At 46.1% G+C, this 21451-nt stretch overlaps 1 protein-coding gene across 2 annotated transcripts in view; it reads right to left on the reverse strand.

Annotated features, from left to right (window-relative positions):
• Positions 1 to 21451, reverse strand: part of LOC310862382 (cyclic AMP-responsive element-binding protein 5-like) — a 36217-nt gene that overhangs the window by 11794 nt on the left and 2972 nt on the right. Inside the window, exons 3-6 of one of the 2 annotated variants that reach the window (XM_083770261.1) lie at positions 17366 to 17472; positions 15743 to 16026; positions 8839 to 8971; positions 6712 to 6783 (exon numbers count right to left, since the gene is read on the reverse strand). In XM_083770261.1, the coding sequence (XP_083626387.1) occupies positions 6712 to 6783; positions 8839 to 8971; positions 15743 to 16026; positions 17366 to 17472 (596 nt within the window). Of the gene's footprint in view, positions 1 to 6711; positions 6784 to 8838; positions 8972 to 15742; positions 16072 to 17365; positions 17473 to 21451 lie in introns of both variants that reach the window. The other variant, XM_083770260.1, reaches the window with a different exon arrangement.

Raw genomic sequence — 21451 nt, forward strand, 5'->3', positions numbered from 1 at the left:
CTATGTTTTTTGTGTCCATATCACTACACCCCAAAAAGTAGTTCCATGTGATCAAAGTTGGGGTCAAAGTTGAACGAAAGTTGCGCTAATATTTTAGAAATAGGTCAACAATACACATTTACTGCGTGGCCTCCTGTGCCCCCCACAAAATGACCGGAACTACTTAATATTGACCAAAACCAGAGCAGAACTCCCACCATGGGACTCGGGCAATCAATTAATACAGTTGCGCAACCACTATATTAATGGCAAGTATTTCATACAGCTTAAGTTCCAAAAATCTGAACTATCCTTTTAACACTCATGATGCCCTGCAGAACGTGCCCACACATCTTTCATAATTACAGCCGTATAGGAGGCCCAGGACATGTGCACACATCTTTAAGTCCTTTTTTAATAATGATATAAAACTTAAAAATGGCATTCAACTTCCTGGTTTACATGAGGCCAACAATCCTTCCTTGTTTGCTCTTATTTGATCTACGGCGCTGTCCGTGGTTTTGATATCGTTTGGAATATATTAACGCTTCTAAAGAGAGATCAGACTTGCAGAAGAAGGAGAGGACGGCAGACATTTTAATGTTTTTTTGTTTGTTTTTTCGGTTTCCGCCTTTTTTTTATATCTTTTTTATAGAGGGAGAGACAGTAGGCTGACAGGAAGACATGCAGTAAAGGCCGTCGGGATCGGGAGTCGAACCCGCGGCACACTGCCAGACTGGATTACCAGCCAAGGTGCCTGGACCGCTGAGCCACAGCCCAGGCCTAGGACGGCAGACATTTTAAGCCTTTTATTAGGTGCTAGTATACAAAAAGTGACTAACGTTTCGTCCTCTCCTCCTTCTGCATTAAGTGTCCTTGTTCCTGTGATGCACGGGACCAGCCGTTCCAGGCTTGAGGTAGCCTGGCTAATAAGCCAGACCGAATCAGCCGTTGGCAAAAAAATAATTGCCTGTGGATTACGGTCTGGAGAGGCTCAATTGTACGGCCATTTCCTACACCAGAGAACTGTTGTGGCCAATCGGGACACGGTATGCAATATGGGCGGGCTTTGGTAAGGTGACGTTCAATGCTTGAGATTTTTGACTGACCGTAGCTCTGACCAATTGGGTCAAAGAGAAAATGTTTGAACCCACCCCCCGGGAAACAAGATCCATACACAGCATCTCCAGACTCAAATACCACACGACAGTGTGATTTGAGTCTGGCTTATTAGCCAGGCTAGGCTTGAGGTGAGTTGGTATAGACTCCCTTTGTTCGAGAGATCAGACGTATTTGCGCAAGGTATAGTAATGGAAGATTTCACCTCCCGGTTCTGTGGGGAAACGGAAGGTGGGGCGCCTTTTCACAGTAGAATCTGCCTCTGCTTGGCATTGGATCCATTTGGTTCCATTTGTTACACCCACAGAGTCCATCTGGAACCCCCCTATAACTTTGAGTTCAGTGGTTCTCAGGAAACGTTCACGCAAAAGACCCCCAAATGTATCTGACAGTAATTCGTGTCATGCAGGGACCTCAATTAAGAGAAGATTTGTCAGGATTTACAAGATTGGTACGAGCTCACAACACACTGTTGTGAGCGTGTTATGACTGTGAGCTTGTCGATTGCCTGCTGAGAAGCTGAGAAATAATATTAATAATATTATAATATTATAATAATAATAAATAAGAGGCCGTATGTATAGTAATACGGCTCTTCCACATTCCACTGTGGATCCTGTGGAACCCCCCCCCTCATTCAAGGACCCCCAACGGGTTTGTCAAGGTATACAATCGTAACTATAATCACAGAATAAAAACATTAAAAAAAACAAAAATGGAGGACAAAAATACGAACGCTCGGCGAGTCTCACGACTCGCACATGTTTACAGCGAGTGCGTTCAAATTTAGTATGCGCTTCACTTGGAAAATAAGCAAGTGAACACTTAACAGGTTCGATCATTCTAGGGCAATTGCATCTGTCCCCTATGGCACAACATTAAATCTAAACTCAAAGTCAATTATGTTACTGGTGGGTGTTTGTGTGATTTGTGAGAGTGCGAGTACATGTGTATGTGTGTGTGTGTGTGTGTATGTGTGTGTGACTGTGTGACTGTGTGTGCGCACAAGCACGTGTGCGTATATACAATGCGAGTGTACGTGTGTGTATGCTCATGAGGGGGATAATGTGTGCCAATAAATGCCTGGCCGAGCGGTTTGATACCTTCACACTTTATCATTCCCCGTGTATCATCTGACTAAACACACTGTAAGAGCTAATTTAAACCACGTCTCCACTTTCCACCACACTCAGCAGCACAGGCCAGAGAGAGAGAGAGAGACAGGGAGAGAGAGAGAGAGAGAGAGGGAGAGGGAGACAGAGAGAGAGAGAGAGAAACGAGAGCCTGTGTGTGTGTGTGTGTGTGTGTGTGTGTGTGTGTGTGTGTGTGTGTGTGTGTGTGTGTGTGTGTGTGTGTGTGTGTGTGTGTGTGTGTGTGTGTGTGTGTGTGTGTGTGTGTGTGTGTGTGTGTACAATGACATCACCCCTTGCTCCCCCCCCCACCCTTCCTCCCCCCATCTTACTATCAGCTCTCTGTTATGTAATATTTCTGTATAGGAGAAGTTTTTTTTCTTTCCTTTTTTCCGCTTCAAATTCTTCTTCCTCCATCGCTCCATTCAGCGAAGGGGGTGAAAAAAAAGGGAACACATTTAGAGTCCGCCAAGAATGAGATCACCGTTGCTGCCCTGTGCCAGTTTCACCAACCCCGCCAGCCAGCACAGCACAGCCAGCCAGCATAGCACAGCCAGCCAGCACAGCACAGCCAGCCAGCATAGCACAGCCAGCCAGCCAGCCAGCCAGCCAGCACAGCACAGCCAGCCAGCACAGCCAGCCAGCCAACCAACCAGCCAGCCAGCCAGCCAGTCAGCCAGTCACCCACAAGACAGGACAAGGCAGAACGATCGTCCCAGGCTCTGTTTACTACATAGAAACACTCCCTTACACCAGCAGCAGCGGGCCTGTGCCATTACACCCATTACATCATGCAGCTGTACTAGTGCAGGATGACACATCGCATTGATATTTCTGTCTGAGTCGGATCGGCACAGGGGGCGGTGGGTGGGGGGGGGGGGGGGGGGGTGTTTGGGGGGCGACGGTGGATGGTGGGGGGAGGGGGTCGGTGAATGAAGGTATGCTCGCGCCGCGTACACGGTGAGATATACGACGACGCGAGTCACGTGTCAGAAGTTTATTTTTCCACCGTCCGCTTCCACATGCAAGCGAGAGTGTGGAGTTACAGTAAGGACAGTTCAGTTCAGAGCTGTGTTCGACGTGCGGGATCTTTTTTTTTAAATCAATTGTGGTGGTACTTCAGCAAAGCACAACATTGTGCAGCATGTTTGCCGTGATGAGAGGAGACTTAACTAGACTGACTATATGGTTCCCACTTCCCACTGGTTCTCACTGGTTCCCAAACAGCAGGTCCGGGGGCCCTTTTGTGGGTCACAGACACATTGTTATGGGTCCCCTTTAGTTTTTGTTTCCTGCATTTCCTATACTGTACAGCTTTATTGTTTGTGTTGTCTGAACGAACAATGAACAGAGAATTTACGCTATATGTGTCGGCATAATGTATGTCAGTGGGAACCCTTGGCCAATAAGGGACCAGCATTCTGGATGATGATGTACGATCATTAGAGCGCCCCTCGCTTCACACGGGTGTTATTTTTACTTATTATTAATATTAGGCCCTATATTTCAATACATTCCCCAAGAAAACATTTTTCAGTACATTTCATGAAAAATCTCGATAAAAAATCTAAGAAATTCCACAAATTAGAAAACAAATGTTTCCGCGACGCGTTGTGAGCTTATAGATCTGTTACTGGATCCATGGGGAGACACCAAATGTCTCTTTTGGGGTCATGGGCTAAAAATTGGAACCACTGGTATAATTCATATAATTTCATATACTGGCGATAATAAAAACCAGACTAGACTGGACAAGATTACATTAGGACTGAAGAGAACGGAATTGAACGGGACTTCATTAACTAAAGCATAGACACTAGACAGTCCTTATGCTTGACATGATTATATACGAGTGCTTGAGAAAGGTTCTCTCCTCTTCAAGGGAAAAGGCTCGCTCTATTCAGGCAGTCTTTTAAAGGTTCAGGCGTGGTGTGCTATAGGTGCAGATTCAAAAGAGAACATATAGAAAGAGAATAAAATCCGCACTCTCAGTCATAGTAAGTGTCTTGTTTAATAATAATGATGATGATCCGTGGCAGCAGTCAAACCAGAATATCTTCAGATAGTGAAAGCCTTTACTTGAGGAGCCATGGAAATCCCCCATCCCCCACTGGAGGGGTGCATAATACGTTTGTTTTAACATACTAACAGTCCGACAGGCATTAGTCAGACAACACCGTCGCTCCTGACATGCGAGGTCAGTTACAACTAACACAGGCCGCAGGTTAAAACTAACCCGTGGCTGGTTAAAACTAACCTGTGGCTTCCGACATGTGTGCCAGGTTAAAACTAACCCGTGGCTGGTTAAAACCCAAACCCTTGGCAGGTTAAAACTAACTCGTGGCAGGTCAAAACTAACCCATGGCTCCACCAACATGCATGCGTGGCAGGTTAGTATACGTATGGGCCACACTGTGAGGACCGCTAGAATAGAGTATAGGAGACATGACTGTCCTCTTCTTGACTGCAGTCAACTGACAAAGCGCTGTCTGTCTGTCTGTCTGTCTCTCTCTGAGCCTCACATTTGAACCTTTAGTGGCTCTGAAACCCGATACACTGCTCACTTGTGACTCCATGTACAGGGTCAATGCATGAAGTCATATCCCCTATGTGTGTGTGTGTATGTGTGTGTGTGTGTGTGTGTGTGTGTGTGTGTGTGTGTGTGTGTGTGTGTGTGTGTGTGTGTGTGTGTGTGTGTGTGTGTGTGTGTGTGTGTGCGCGTGTGTGCGTGCCTGCGTGCGTGCGTGCCGTGGACAGTGGGCACTTCACAGTTTTCCCTCTGTGTCTTTCATACTGTACTGTACACATCTAGACAGAGACATTTTTTAAATTCAGTGTAAAGTTAAGGTTGGGAGCTTGTCTCAACCCCTTTCAACCTGGCATCACATCATGCCTTGGCAGGTGAATGCTGAACATGTCTTAAACATTTTCTAATACAAATTTCTAATCACGGATTCGATTATATTATAAGCACAAAGGGGCCTTGTGCACGAGTGTCTGTGTTTGTGTTCATAAGAATATGCAGAGACAATGGGTAGATTGTGCATTACATTCACTCATTCACACACACATTCATACACCGATTGCGGCGGAAGCCATGCAAGGTACCAACCAGCACATCGGGAGCAATTTGGGGTTCGAAGTGTCTTCCGCAAATGAACAAATAATTACACTCATCTTTTACTTTCTCTAATAACAACCTAAAACATGAACCTTGGTTGAAAAAAACTAAAGTTGTCCTTTAAGCCACAGTCGCAATGGTTCACAATTTATCCTGGCCTCCCTATTTTGGGCAAATCATTATAGGCGAAAAATGGTATGAAAATAAATCTTGTAGAAGGTATTTTATGCGTAGAGGGACAACTTTGGGGGGGGGGCTAGTACAAAGCCCTGGGGAACACCGATCAGGTATAGGGTTTAAGCGGCTAAGTGGTTAAATGAAAGGCTTAATATGTGCCCAATGACTGTTTCAAAGCAACACACGCACACACACAGCGTGATATATGCGTCACCACTGACCGCACACTCACAGCTCACATTCACAATCCTCTCACCAGTAAGAGGATGTAGTGACGAACAACGCACAAAGAAATGAGAGAAAACGGCTGGATGGCATTTATACACCCGCCTTCTAATGAGAGCGCAAAATCTCTCTTGGAAGAGCCCCCCCCGCCCCCCCCCCGAGAGCGAGAATCGTATATAGTCCCTTTTCCCACCACTGCGTGCTACACTCTATAAGTCAGTGGGTTCCCAAACGTTTGCATGTCAACGACCCCCAAATTGACACTAATCAGCCCGCGGACCCACATTTAACCCATTTAAGCCTGACCTCGAAATTAAAAAAAAAACTTCTAAACCCTCCAGTTTTCTGAAATAAATATTTTCACGGTTTTTCAAAAATAGCAGACCTATATGGCGCGCTATGAGCTTGTAGATCTGCGGTTTTTTCAATAGCAAAAATTATAACGGAATGTTTAAAACACCAAAAGGGGTGTTCCCGCCCCAAATTGGGTTAATGGCATTTCTATCACTGCAGGGACCTCCAAATTTATATTGTAAAATCAATGTTAATTTAACTCTATAATAACTAACTCAAATGGACTTTATGTGTCATGGTCCCGTCCTGAGCCCCCCCTGTTTGTCCATGAGTTTCCTCTGTCTCTCCCAAGTCCTGCTCCTCTGACTCTGATTGCCCTGAGTGCCGTCACCTGTGGGGACCAGCTGAGCCGGGTTGGGCGATGAGCTCCAGTGACTATTTAAACTCTGCCTTGTGTTTGTTCAGTGCTGGATCTTAAGTTAGTGTCAGGTTTTATGTTCAGTGCATGTGTATGTACTTAATCTGTTATCCTATGTCATTTCCCAAGTAAAGTCAAGTTTATGTGATATCTTGTCCTGCCTTTGTTTGAGTTTCCTGCACTTGGGTCCTAACACCTGCAAACCGTGACATTATGGGGACCACTGCGATGAGTGTCTCCGTGTGTACCTGGGGCGAGGAGGCGCAGGACGGGTTGTTGTGGGTGGGACCCGGGATGCCCATCAAGCCGTGTCTGTCCATCTGGAAGAAGAAAAAAAAAAAGAGAAAGGGAAGGGAAGGGAAAACGAGACACAGTGTCACAAAAAGACCTTTCGCTCCGAATCATCCTGCGGGGCAGAAACACGACGACTGGCCGACCTCGGGGCGGAGGAGGATGGGATGGGAAGGGTTCCATCCCGAGGTCACATCCATCTAGCAGTTTGACACGTGTGATTAATTCATCCGACGGGAGTGAAGTGTGACTCCTGCTGTCCTCTCTATATGAATATATGTCTGAGTGGAGGTCCTTGACCACTTTGGCCACTATACCCACATCTATAAATCATAATGACCTGCAAATGAACGCGTGTCAGAGTGTGCGCGCGTGTGTGTGTGTGTGTGTGCGTGTGTGTGTGTGTGTGTGTGTGTGTGTGTGTGTGTGTGTGTTTGTGTGTGTGTGTGTGTTTGTGTGTGTTTGTGTGGGGAGGGGGGGGGGGGGGAGAAAACAGACACAAAGACACACGAGCGAGCAGACAGAGGAATGGACAGACAGACAGACAAGACAGACAGACACGACAGACAGAAAGACAGACAAGACACGACAGACAGACAGACAGACAAGACACGACAGACAGACAGACAGACAGACACGACAGACACGACAGACAGAAAGACAGACAAGACACGACAGACAGACAGACAGACAGACACGACAGACAGAAAGACAGACAAGACACGACAGACAGACAGACAGACAGACAGACAGACACGACAGACACGACAGACAGACACGACAGACAAGACACGACAGACAGACAGACAGACAGACAGACAGACAGACAGACACGACAGACACGACAGACAGACACGACAGACAAGACACGACAGACAGACACGACAGACACGACAGACACGACAGACAGAAAGACAGACAAGACACGACAGACAGACAGACAGACACGACAGACACGACAGACAGACAGACAGACACGACAGACACGACAGACACGACAGACACGACAGACAGACACGACAGACAGACAGACAGACACGACAGACACGACAGACACGACAGACACGACAGACAGACAGACAGACAGACACGACAGACACGACAGACACGACAGACAGACAGACAGACAGACAGACAGACACGACAGACAGACAGACAGACAGACAGACAGACAGACAGACACGACAGACAGACAGACAGACAGACAGACAGACAGACAGACAGACAGACAGACTTTTAAAAAATACGTTTGTGTCACGATATCAGTCTGTTGCACACTTTCACTGTTTAGTGATGTCCTAGTGTTTCCTGTTTTCCCTAGTTGTCTAGTTGTGTTTGCCTGTCTTGTCTCACCTCCCTGTGATTACTAGTTTTCTCCACCTGTGTCCTGTTAAGTCTCCTAGCCAATCCCAGTGTTGATTGTTTGTTCTGTTCACCTGTGTATTGTGATCACTAGTGTCTACTTAAACCCTCAGTCCCTTATGTTCCCTGCTTGATTATGTTATATCCTGAGTTTTGGGTGAATAAATCCCTCCACATTTGACCTCCTGACTTTGACCAGTACTGTTCTGCATTTTGGGTCCTATACTTCTGAGTCGCACCGTGACAGTTTGTGGGTGAGTATATGTGCGCAGATGGATGTGTCTGTATGTGTTTAGGCAGTGGCGTGCACAGACATTTAGAGGGGCAGGTGCTCAAGTGAAAAAAGGGCACCTTGCGCAGCACATTTTGGGGCGGGAACCCATTTTGGTGCTTTAGCTATTGAAAAATAGCAGATCTACAAGCTCATAGCATGCCATCGAGTGGCGCGCTATGAGCTTGTAGGTCTGCTATTGTTTTTTAAATCGAAGAACCACTGACATAGAAACATAGCTTTAGATTGTGGGGGCCTAAATAATATAGTAGAAGCGTTTTTTATCAAGATTTGATCAATGTCACCATGGTCCACACACTACAAATTAAGATATATTTTTTTGAGCACATTGCCAAAAGGGCAGGGGGTGCTCTATCACCCCCTAGTGTCTATCTGTGCACGCCACTGTGTTTAGGTGTATAGGAGCATGTGTATGCGGACGGACACTCACGGCCATGTGCTGAGCAGAGGCGCCCTGCATGGCCGGGTCGGGCAGGGGGCCCGGCATGGAGGCCGGCAGCGGCTGTCTGGGTCTGTTCCTCATGTGCAGCAGGGATGAGGGCAGGGGGCCCGCGGACCCTGGCCTGGGGTTATAGCCAGGGGGGGAGAGAGAGAGGGGGGAGGATAGAGATGAGAGAGAGAGAGAGAGAGAGAGAGAGAGATGGAGAAGAGAGAGAGAGAGAGAGAGAGAGAGAGAGAGATGGAGAGAGAGAGAGAGAGAGAGAGAGAGAGATGGAGAGAGATGGAGAGAGGGACAGGGAGACTTCTTTAATCCAAAGGTTCAGAGCGAGTTTACAAGTTAACCCATTTAAGGCCTGGAAAAAAATTTCTTCTAAAATCCTGACAGTTTTCTGAAAATAACCTATGTTTCTATAGGCCTATGTATCACTCGATATTTCATGTCAAGGACCCCAAAAAATGATCTGTAATTGGCCTCCGAGACCCCCCCCCCCCCCATCTGAAAATATGTTGTTCCAGGGACCCTCCTGCAGAAGTTAAAAACGTTATATATAATATATTCCAAATTTGAGGCACATTTTCACGATTAAAAAAATATATAGCAGACCTACAAGCTCGTAGCGCACCGTAGATCTGCTATTTTTCAATAGCTAAAGCATAACATAATGCTAACACCAAAAAGGGGTTCCTGTCCCCAAAATTGGTTAAAATATTCCGCCGTTCTCCCCGTGTCCCCTAGGGTATATAGGTACCCTCACAAAAAAAACATGCAGTAATCCTGGTCACTAAACTGCCTCCCCCTGGCCAGCCGGGGCGCCTGATGGAGGGGAAAGGAACTGGTTGGAATAACGTGTTCCTTCCACGCGCTACGTCCAACCAGGGAAACTCCCCCCTGTCAGGTGTAAAGGAGCAACTTGGACACTCAGGCATGAAGGAAGCATGAGTTCAAGTCCGTTGCTCTCCCCTTGTCCCCCATATATGGGGACTAGGTTGGTGGAGGGTGTGTAGAGCCCAGGATCACATTAGATGATTGACACAGGGGTGAAAAATGGGTTACAAAATCGTGGGATAAAAAATATATATATTTTTAAAAAAAAAGATTCCGCCGGTCTAATGTTATGTACACAGCCCCAAATCCTGCAGTGTTTTATACTTTAACTCGGAGAGTGTAAAAAAGAGACGAAGTTAAATGAACAGCGAGGCTTTTTTGGTCGTGTCGACCGCGTTTTAAACGGCACAGTGAAGGAAAAGCAGAGGTGATCGAGGAAGGATCTGGGGCAGGATGGCTGGATAGCAGATCTACAAGCTACAAGCAGATCTACAAGCAGATCTACAAGCTGAACTTGTAGGTCTGCTCTGGGGCGGAGGAATCGGTGGAGGAATATATGGAAGAGGAGAAAGGGAGGAGGAGCGAGACATGATTAGCAGTGAAGCAACACTTGATAAAAAAATAAAAAGAACGGGGGTGAAAACAGAGTGACAATGGAAAGTATGATACCGTCGAACAGAAAGGAAGGGAAAGAGGAGAACAAGATTATAAGATACTGTAGGTGGAAATGAAAAGTATAACGGGCTGAGAAAGTGAGAGAGAGAGAGAGAGAGAGAGAGAGACGCAGGAACCCGCGGTGCCGCATGCCGCTGACATAAGGGCCCTAGCTGGCACTCGGCCAATCCGACTATACGCTGAGGTCATCGCTGATGATGTCACCCTGCCGAATCTGGAGCACGCGGCCAACTTTAACGACAAGCAGAGTGGGAACAAGGGAGCGAGAGAGAGAGAGAGAGAGAGAGAGAGAGAGAGGGAGCGAAATAGAGAAAGAAAAAGTCGACGAACCAAAACAGCGTTTCTGAACGTAACCACAACAGTCGGACCCGGGCCGGCCGCCAGACCTCTGGGATACTGGCCGTCGCCGTGGCAACGGGCTGGTAAACACGAGGGGAAACAGTGGGACACCCGATCCGCGAACTTGACTTAGCAGCACATGGGAGTGTTCCACACCAAGAAACAAGCTGTCCTGTTTCAGCTGGTACTGATTTACTGAGCCCCGAAACACGGTCAAACTAGAGCTTACCTCACCGTCAGGGGCGTTACACTTGGGGGTCCCTGCATGCAGGCAAGAGCAATATAGGCCCTTTATGTACATATACGCCATTTTGAAAGTGACTTCCTATATACCTCCGGGCCTTCACCAGGTGTTATCGATGATACTAATTTAAGGCTGTGTTGCTATTGACCATATGCAGACCGTGGCCATCTTGCCTAGATGCAATTTCCCATAGACATCCAAACAGAAAAGTCCTGTCTCTGATTGTATTAAACAACATCAAACTCGCCAACATTGCAGCTGTACGGAAAGCTTGAAGTATCCTCTTTCTATCTGCGCAAATGTTTCATAAAAATCCACCGTATAGATATGTTATGCTACTTCGTGTCAAGATCATAGCTCGTAGCGCGGCACTCGCGCTATGAGCGTGCAGATCTCGCAAAGCTTGCGTCCCCCCCGACTCCGCCCATCGCGTCCTGACAGCCAATCAGCGTTGACGTTGTTCGGAACCCCGGAAATGTTTAGGCCGGTCGGTTTTGGTTGAAAAGAAACGACAACATACAAACCCTTTGCAAAGACAAAGGAACTCATTTTGCTGCTCATAAATGATATAGCCTAGTTTATGTTAAATATATTGAACTTGGGTATTGGGTGAACGAGCGGGGGTCAATTTGGTTACAGCCAATCGGCGTGATGCGAGCGGAGGGACTTACCAATGCTACAAGTGAAGCGATTGAAGCGACTGGAAACAAATCTATATCTTCAGGTTTGAACGCACCTTAAGTCTTACAATTCTATACACTTGACTGTTCTACTTTGGGTCTTGCTCTGCTCACAACAGTGTGCTATCTCTCATGCTCACAGACACCTTATACTATACAATCACTCTCATAATCAATTACAGCGTGTTATTAGAGGCTCTTTAAAGAGCACTTATCGTGGTTACTTAAAACGATAAGTCTCGCGTTGCCAGACTCTGACAATGATCAGCAGATAAAGCGGTTGTGGCGCCTCCTATAGCCGCAGATTTATCCAAATCCAAATCATCGGAGCATAATTATCGCATGATAAATATCGCTCATTTTATATAAAAAAATTATTCTATCCCTTTTAAAGGACAACTTTAGTTTTTTGGCAACCAAGGTTTATGTTTTAGGTTGTTATAGAGAAAGCAAAAGATGAGTGTTTTTATTTTTTCATTTGCTGCTTTCTTTCGTTTTAGGGATTTTTGCTGTTTTTTGACAGGGGGCGGGGGCATTCGAGCATGGGGCTAAATATGTTTTTTTTTACAACATTTTATAGCGATTTATTTTTTAATTATTTACTATAGTCCTAATAAACCCCAGGAAATGTAATCTGGCCACAAAAGATCACGAGTTCTACTGAATGTGTCAAACTGACATATTGAGCCTATGACACACAGTGTGGCTTTCCCCCCAGTAGGCTATACCTTATTCACATTCAGTAGATCCTGTGATTCTTTTTGTGGCCAGATGTAATTTCCTGGGGTTTATTAGGACTATATAGTAAATAATAAATAAATAAAATCGCCATAATATTTTGTAAAAACAATTCATATTTAGTCCCATGCTCGAATGCCCCCGCCCCCCTATCAAAAACAGCTAAAATCCCTAAAATGAAAGAAAGCAGCAAATGAAGAAAAAAAATAACACTCACCTTTTACTTTCTCTAATAACAACCTAAAACATGAACCTTGGTTGAAAAAAAACTAAAGTTGTCCTTTAACGATAGGTCTCTTTTGCTGGTGGGCCTGTGTTGTGGTAAATGTGGTAAATGGTAAATGGTGCATTTATATAGCGCCTTTATCCAAAGCGCTTTACAGAGATTGTGCATTACATTCACCCATTCACACACACATTCATACACCGATGGCAGCGGAAACCATGCAAGGCACCAACTAGCACATCGGGAGCAATTAGGGGTTCAGTGTCTTGCTCAAGGACACTTCGACAGTAACTCTGGGGGAGCCCGGGTTCGAACTGGCAACCTTACGGTTACCATCCAGGCACTCTACCCCTGAGCCACCGCCGTCCCGCGTTGTGGAAACGATTTGAGGAGCCTGTGTAAAAGCCTGTGTAAAAACGGCATGAGAACACAAAATTCTCTCTCTCTCTCAAGAGTTGAAAGGTTTCAAGAGCCCTTGGTTTATGTGTACAACTCAGACATTCACATTACTGAGTGTTGGGACATTTGGAGACAAACGATAAGCTGCCGACACTATTATATTAGTGTCTGATTGATTCCCAAGAATATCCGCTGCAGTCCAAACAAAGAGGTTTGACCAGTTCTCGTCTAGTGCATGCTCAATGATCCAAAAACGACCCAAAAGACAATAAATATCCGTTAATAATGAAGAAAATATGCTTCTCCCCTGATACCATGTCAACCCACCTAATACAACAACAATAAAGAAACAAGTGCAGCCGTCTGATGTCAACGGTCTAGCTCGCACATCTCATGGCCAAGTGTGATAGGCTTCCAGTGGTGGAAAGTGACAAAGTACATTTACGTTTAAGTACTGTACTTAAGTAATTTTTTTTGGTATTTGTACTTTACTTGAGACAGAGTAATTCCAATTTCCAATACTTCTACTTCTACTCCACTACATTTCAGAGGCAACTATTGTACTGTTACTCAACTACAATTATTTGACAACTTTAATTAGTTATAGTTACTTTGTAGATTTGGATTATTATGACAAAACATACATTAGCCACTTTAGTCCTATACATTTCGGCCATTTGAAAATGGCAGAACTATGCTGCGTGATGCGACGCGACACATTGTGAGCTTGTAAATGTGCTATTTTCAAAATCCTTGTTTTTATACATTTGAAAACTTGAAATGTGGACATTCTGCATAACGAGCGCTTTGTCCTTGTTGTACTTTATAAGTACATTAAGCAAGTAAAACATGTGAGTACTTTTTCCACCATACTGGCCAAGTCTGATAGGCTTTCTGGACTCCGGGCAGTGCTACTCTGTTCCATAACCCATTTAGGCCTGACGTCGAAATTAAAAAAAAAAAGTCTTCTAAATCATGACAGTTTTCTGAAATACCTATGTTTCTATACCTATATGTTTCCAAATTTGCAACACGATTTTTCAAAAAATAGCAGATCTATACAAGCTCGTAGCGCGCTACGAGCTTGTATTTTTTCAATAGCTAAAGCATAGCATAGTCCCTGCGACATACTAGCGTGTACTTGTACATCAAGCTGCCTCACGCTACAGAAACAGGAGATAGGCTCCTGGGCCTCATGGCTTGGCAAGGCTAGTAGGCTACTAAAGCATAGCATAATGCTAACACCAAAAAGGGGTTCTCTCGCCCCAAAATGTGATAAACAAACAAACAAGGGATGACAACAGCACATTGACGGGCTCAAGCTCAAGCGCGTATTGAGTTACAGTACGGGCATAGCCCAAAAGCTGAGCAAACCATGAGTGAGGACTATAGACGAGAGAGAGGCCCAGGAAGTGGAGAGAGAGCCGAGATGAAAAGAGGGGGAACGGGGGGGGGGGGGGGAACCCATAATACCAGACCCCGCTGTCAAACCGCGTGATAAACCAGAGAGAGAGAGAGAGAGACTCGTGGAAGAAGAAGAAGAAGAAGAAGAAGCCACACAGGCCCACAGCCTGCCTCTTTTTTTAGGCACACATACTGGATTATGTCAAATGGAAAGGCACGGGGGGGAGGGGAGACGAGAGGGGGGGAGACGAGGGGGGGGGGAGACGAGTGATGGGGTGGTTGGGTTGGTGGGGAGGGTGGCTGTGGGACGAGTTGGGTGGGTTTGTGACGACTGTGGGCGGAAATGTCTGTCTGCCGAGCCGACTAGCCTGTTTGACGGTCTCTATCCGTAATGTCTCGCCACTTTATACTTATATACGTCTCTCTCTCTCTCTCCCCCCCCGCCCCCCTGCCCCCCCCCTGCCGCCACACTGTCCCTTTGACTTTCTCTCACGTACATTTGCGTGGTTTTTTTTCTCACCCCCCCCCCCCCCCCCCCCCCCTCCCGCTCTTTCTCTCAATTCATTAGAGCGGTGATAAATTATGTATGGGAGCTGCAGTCTGCATGCGCCAGACGGAACGAACGAACGAGTTTGCAGTCCCGCCAAAACGAGGCTGCTGCGTCGTGGTGAGATGGGATGGGATGGGAGGGGGAGGGGGAAGGGAGCGGAAATGGAGGAGTGAGAAAAGGCAACATTTACACGAGGATATGAGGCTATATACCCGTTTTAAAATGGTGTGTGATGAAGCGCGCATGAGGGGGAGGGTGTGGGGGGGGGGGGGGGGGGGGGGATTGGGGGGTTCAGACGTCGTGTGCGTTTATGTGTTTGTGCCACAATCTATGACAAACCCGGGATTTCTCAGGGTTTTTGTTTAACGTCTATATTTAATCCAGAATCAATTCCATTATATTTACCAATGTTAGCTTCTTTTAGCCTCCCGTCGCTAGTATAGGCAATGATGGCGATCCCAAAACTCGGCGCACGCGATCTTTAAAGTCCTTTAGAGGCTCCGATTGAGGTGATATGCTGGGGTGAGGGACGATGTTATAGGAGCTCAATAACAAAAAAAATATCGCGACCTCCCGGTTAGCAGCATATTTAACGTTTCTATCACAAGATTAGGCTGCCGACTCGGGGTCTTCTTCTTCTTCTTCTTCTTCTCATAGCGCGCCACCGAGTAGCGCGCTACGAGCTTGTAGGTCTGCTTTTTTTTTTTTTATCGTGGCGCAAATTCAGCGCTCCAGAGCGCTGACTCCAATGGGTGGCATGGAAATTAGATAGTATGTATATTAGCAATCTATAGTAGCATCCATACCAGTACTCACCCCGAGTACGTGAGGAGGCCTGGGTGGTGATGACGGAGCCCGACTGGGAGGCCTGCGGGCCTGCGGCCAGGCTGCAGCTGGGGCCCATCATGGCCGGGCCGTGGGCCTGGGGGCCCTGGGCTCCGTGCGGCAGGCAGGGGTGGAGATGGGGGTGGTGGTGGAGCGATGGCTGCGGGTGGGCATGCTGCTGAGGCTGATGGGCTGCGGGGTGCTGAAGCTGCAGCTGGGAAGGGGGCTTGAGCTGGTGGTGCTGCTGCTGCTGCTGGTGCTGGGATGGTGGCTGGTGGTGGTGCGGACGGGAAGAAGACCCGTTGTGAGAGAGAGTCTGTATATATGGGGGGACATTGGAGAGAGCATGCGGCTTTGACCTTTTTTGGACTTTACAATTAAAGGACCACTTCACCACTTTTCAACCTATCGTCATATAATAGGTCCTCACTAATAATCTTGAAAAAATGGTGCAATCTTTTTCTACTCTGTCTGTGTCTCATAGGAGGGCTGTGGGCAGTTCAGAAACCGTCTTCCAGTGACATCATTGATGGGGAATACAAGCTAATAAAAACTGCAGGCTTTCTAGTCCTGAAAACTTGCAATGCGAAAATGGAAGCCATCGTTCTCACAATAATTAAAATCTAAACATTTTTGTAAAGAAACCTTGTTTCAAAAATAATATGCCTAATGATAATGTCACTGGAAGATGGTTTCTAAACTGCCCATAGCCCTCCTATGAGACACACACCGAGTAAAAAAAATTGTGCCATTTTTTCATGATTATTAGTGAGGACCTATTATATGAAGATAGGTTGAAAAGTGGTGAAGTGGTCCTTTAAGTAAATTGTAAATTTTACACTGCCTGCATTGTGTGTTCTGCCATGATGATGATGATGATGATGATGATGATGATGCTCTGAGCATGTGTCCACATTGCGTGCGTGCGTGCGTGCATGAGCGACTGCGCGCGTGCGTGAAAGCTTTCCATGCATGCAAAAGGCATGAATCCCAAGCATTATTCAAATGCATGTTGTGCAACCGTGTGTTCAGAAATGTATGTCACGTTTGCGTATTCGATGCCACCGACCGACTGCATGTTCAATTCCCTGCAGCAGGATAACGCGATCGCCCGGTGTGTCTTTCACTGCTGCCAGGTCAGATGTCTGTGGTCGTCTAATTGGGTCTGTCGATCTCCCCTGATCTCTCCCGTGCACGGACATGTCACTCAAAACAGCAGGCCGGGGGGGGGGCAGATCTCACGGTCAACTACATTATATACGCATACGGTTTTATCAACCCTTTTCATATCAAGGACCAATTATTTATTCAAGCATTTGAGCCACGGACGATTGATGAGGTTTAGCCTCTCAGACCCAAAACGTTGAATGTTTGGTTGTTGTCGGATAGGATTTTGGTCCACAATTCCATGCTGTATTGATTTTGGTATGTATTTATATGTACAGCGTGTATGTGTGTGTTGCTGTGCATGATTATTTTTCAGTAACAATTCAAATTGTTCATATTTATGTATTCATGTATTTATTTAGTGTGAGTGTGTGCGTGCGTGCGTGCGTGCGTGCATGCGTGCGTGTGTGCGTTATTCGTACTTTATTTTTCTTCCGTTTTACCTTATTCTTTTCCTCTTCTTGTGCCTGTAGAAACTCTTCCTCGATCTCTTTGAACAGGCCCACCTCTTCACAGTTCCGCAAGAAGCGGGTAGGTGTGGGGGTCTGATCTACACACGCACGCACGCACACACGCATCACACACACGCATCACACACACGCATCACACACACACACACACACACACGCACACACACACACACACACACACACACACACACACACACACACACACACACACACACACACAAACGAGCACGCGCACACACGTCAAATTACCGAAGGAGAGGAGACACATAGGAGTCACACGGTATGCGATTACACATATATGTCTGCCTTTTTTTCCCCGTCATACTAGTCCCTCGCTGCTCCTGCAGTCTCTAAATCAACTGTCTGTCACCCCATGGTCTCCATGGAAACCCATCTCTCTCTCTCTCTCTCTCTCTCTCTCTCTCTCTCTCTCTCTGTGTGTGTGATAAGATCAGAATGGCCTCTCTGCACACAGTCTAAACAGGCAAGGGTCAAAGGTCAAAATGTCTTTGTTTTGAATCGAGATTTCCTGCAGGAGGCACGCTATATAGAGCAATGGTTACCCAAACCTTTTCATGTCAAGGACCCCTGAATCGACATTTATTAGCCCCGCGGACCCCCATTTGAATGGATATGCCAGGGACCCCCATAAGAGAAGATTTTTTATTACGGTTCTACTAGAGCCGTATTTCTCAACCATTTTTATTTCAAGCACCCCCAGTTGGACATGCGACACTAGGTTATCTCTGGGACCACAGTTTATATCATAAAATCAATGTTATTTTAACTCTGAGAGTCCATTTGTATACACGATCTGAGTTACAGACCCATAAGGGTTCATTTGGTTCCTATAACTATATCATTTAGGTGGGGACCCCTGGAACTCCCTCAAGGGACGCTGGGGGTCCCCGGACCCCACTTTGGTATAACCGTGGCTATATAGAGCGTTGCAGTCTCGCCCCCCTACCAGGGCCCAGGAAATTATTCTCTGTTGATTTTCCTCATAGACTTTTCAAACAGTATTTATTTAAAGACCTTTTAAGCGTCGTACAAAGCCGACTCTTGTTGCGACAAATCATGACAACAAACACAATTTTTTGGGCCGAAAAAATAATTAGAAAGATGAAAGAAATGGCAGGTTACAACACTTTTTTGTTGTTTTTCTTTTTTGTAATTATTTGTTTGGTCCAAAATATTGTGTTTATTGTCATGATTTGTCACGACTCGAGTTGGCTTTGTCCGCGGCGTAACCGTCTTTCAATAAATACTTTTAATAAAATACTAAAATGTCTATGGGAAAAATGCATTGGGAATCATTTCCTGACAGGGGGCGGGACTGCGACGCTCTATAGAGGGTATATGTATGTGACATCATAAAAAATTAAAAGAAAAGAAAACCTGCAGAAATGACTAACCAATAAGGGAGTAGACCAATGACAAAGCTTCTAGGAAAATCTTTGAATGCAGATTGCGGCCCCTAGTTGTGTCACAGAGACTACATTTTTTGGGGAGCGTTTTACGCATTGCTGGCTGTCTGAATACCGAGAAAAGAAAAAGGTAATTAGAAATGTAAATGTAAATGTAAATAGCTACTTTAAGTAAATGTACTTAGTCACTTTCCACCACTGAGGAAGAGGGACAATGACGAGAGAGAGAGAGAGAGAGAGAGAGACAGAGAGGAGGAGGAGGAGGGACAAGACAGTGAGAGAAAGGAAAAAACGACCAGCAAGGTCAGGGGTCGCGCCGATGTTTACACTAACGCAGACGGCCATTTCTATGGTTACAGACAAACGGTGTCACGTGACAGTGTTGTGACTGTGCACTGGGGGACAAAGCAGGCAGTGCACGGTGCATGTTCCCTCCTCCACGTCATCAGCGCCCACACCCGAGGTTGGGGTTGGCGAACGGCCTTTCTGTGTGGAGTTTGCATGTTCTCCCCGTGTCCAGACAGTGGCCTTGTGGTTAGAGTGTCCGCCCTGAAACTGGGAGGTCGGGGGTTCGATCCCCGGCCCGGGTCATACCAAAGACTGTAAAAATGGGACCCAATGCCTCCCTGCTTGGTACTCAGAATCAAAGGGTTAGATTGGGGGGTCAAATCTACTAATCAAATTATTCCCGAGCGCGGCGCACGCTGCAGCTCACCGCTCCTTGGCTGCGGCTCACCGCTCCAAGAGATGGGTCAAATGCGGAGAACAAATTTCACTGCGGTAACGTGTGTGACAAATCGTATGACTTTGACTTTCTCCCCGTGTGCCCTAGGGTAGGTATACGCTCTCAAGAAAACATGCAGTAATCCTGGTATCTATACTGCCTCCCCCTGGACTGTTTGGAATGCACGTGTTCCTTCCACGCACTACGTCCAGCCGGGGAACCCCCCCCCCCTGTCAGGTGAGAAAGAAGCAGCTTGGACTACTCATGTATAGAAGTAAGCATGGGGTTCATTCCGTTGCTCTCCCCAGGTTGGCGGAGGGAGTGTGTAGAGCCCAGGATTACTTTAGATAATTGACACTGCAGGTCAAACAATGGGTTACAACATCGTGGGATACATTTAAAAAACAAAAGAAAGATAGTGAGGTGCATCATAGCGCATGATACTACACCCATTGAAGTGACAAGAATCCTGATTAAGGCTTTGTCCTTATTTGTCATCTCCTCATCATCGTCTCTGTCGGGAGGAAACCACCTAACTCAATTTTTTTAGGTTCTTGATTTAATAAATTTTGTTGCATAAATCAGAGCTGTGTTGAACACCCCTTTACGTCTGTGTGAACCAATGAAATGAGTAAAGAAGCGCTTTGGGGACCAATTAAACCTCTTAACTGCATTGGACCCTCAACTCCACCACACCTCTCCCCCTCTCACGCAAGTAATTGACAATATATATAAAGTCATCAACATCGACTTTGATGAGGCAACATTGCTTTGTTTTCACAATATTAGGTTTTATTAATTTCCTCCTTCGTGTCCTAAAAGATGAACATTTTGAAGATAGGTGATTTCTTCCCGACAGCAGAAATATGCATCTATCTGTACCGCTAATTGCTCCCGATGAACATGTATGGTTTCCTGCGGCTCTGCCATCTGTGTGTGAATGTAATGCACATTTGAGAATCGCTTTGGACGAAACTGCAACTTCAATATATATACAAGCAACCATTTACCATTTACAACACAGGCTATACCACACAGCACTGGTGGAGCTAAATATCCACCCAAGGACACTTTGAGTGTCTGGTGTAGCAGAGTGTTTCCAGTGGCAATGACATGCACTATAATATTTGACCAGAATGGAAACAGAGCCTTCATACGGTTTAACACCTAGGAAGTAGAGAAGGGGCCCAAGTTCTTTCCAAAATGGCACGTGTGCAATAGAGCCCAGGCCATTTCCGCCTATATATGATGACATTCCCAAAAATATGGACACCACCATGCAGGACACCCATTATGACCTGAGATCAGATTCTAAAAATGTCTTCTACATCCTGACAGTTTTCTGAAAAAGCTATGTTTCTATGTCAGTCGTTCTTCGTTCTTCGATTTTTCAAAAACAGCAGACCCACAAGCTCATAGCGCGCCACTCGGTGGCGCGCTATGAGCTTGTAGATCTGCTATTTTTCGATAGCTAAAGCATATAGCATAATGCTAACACCAAAAGGGGTTCCCGCCTAGAATGGATTAATGCAGGGCAGAACAGAAGCCTGAGCTTGGACACAAAGCAATTAGCGAGTCTCTCTGGAATATCCGGGTAATTCATTAAGGCTTCATTATGTAACAGATGAACAAAGACAACGTGCTTGGACCACATGCTAATTGTCACAGTCACGAGGACTTGAGCTCAATACATTATACTTTAGCACACAGTGGGTCCCAAACGTTTTCATGTCAACGACCCCCAAACTGACACTAATTGGCCCCGCGGACCCCCCCATTTGAAGAGATATGCCAGGGACCCCCATGAGAGCAAGATTTTTTACGGCTCTAGCAGTGATTCTCAACCCGTTTAATTTCATGGACCCTCAGTTCGACAAGACTATACGGACCACCATTTAATAGCATTTC

This window comes from Protomyctophum parallelum, assembly GCF_964188405.1.
Source record: "Protomyctophum parallelum genome assembly, chromosome: 1".
In the NCBI taxonomy this organism is placed as follows: domain Eukaryota; kingdom Metazoa; phylum Chordata; class Actinopteri; order Myctophiformes; family Myctophidae; genus Protomyctophum; species Protomyctophum parallelum.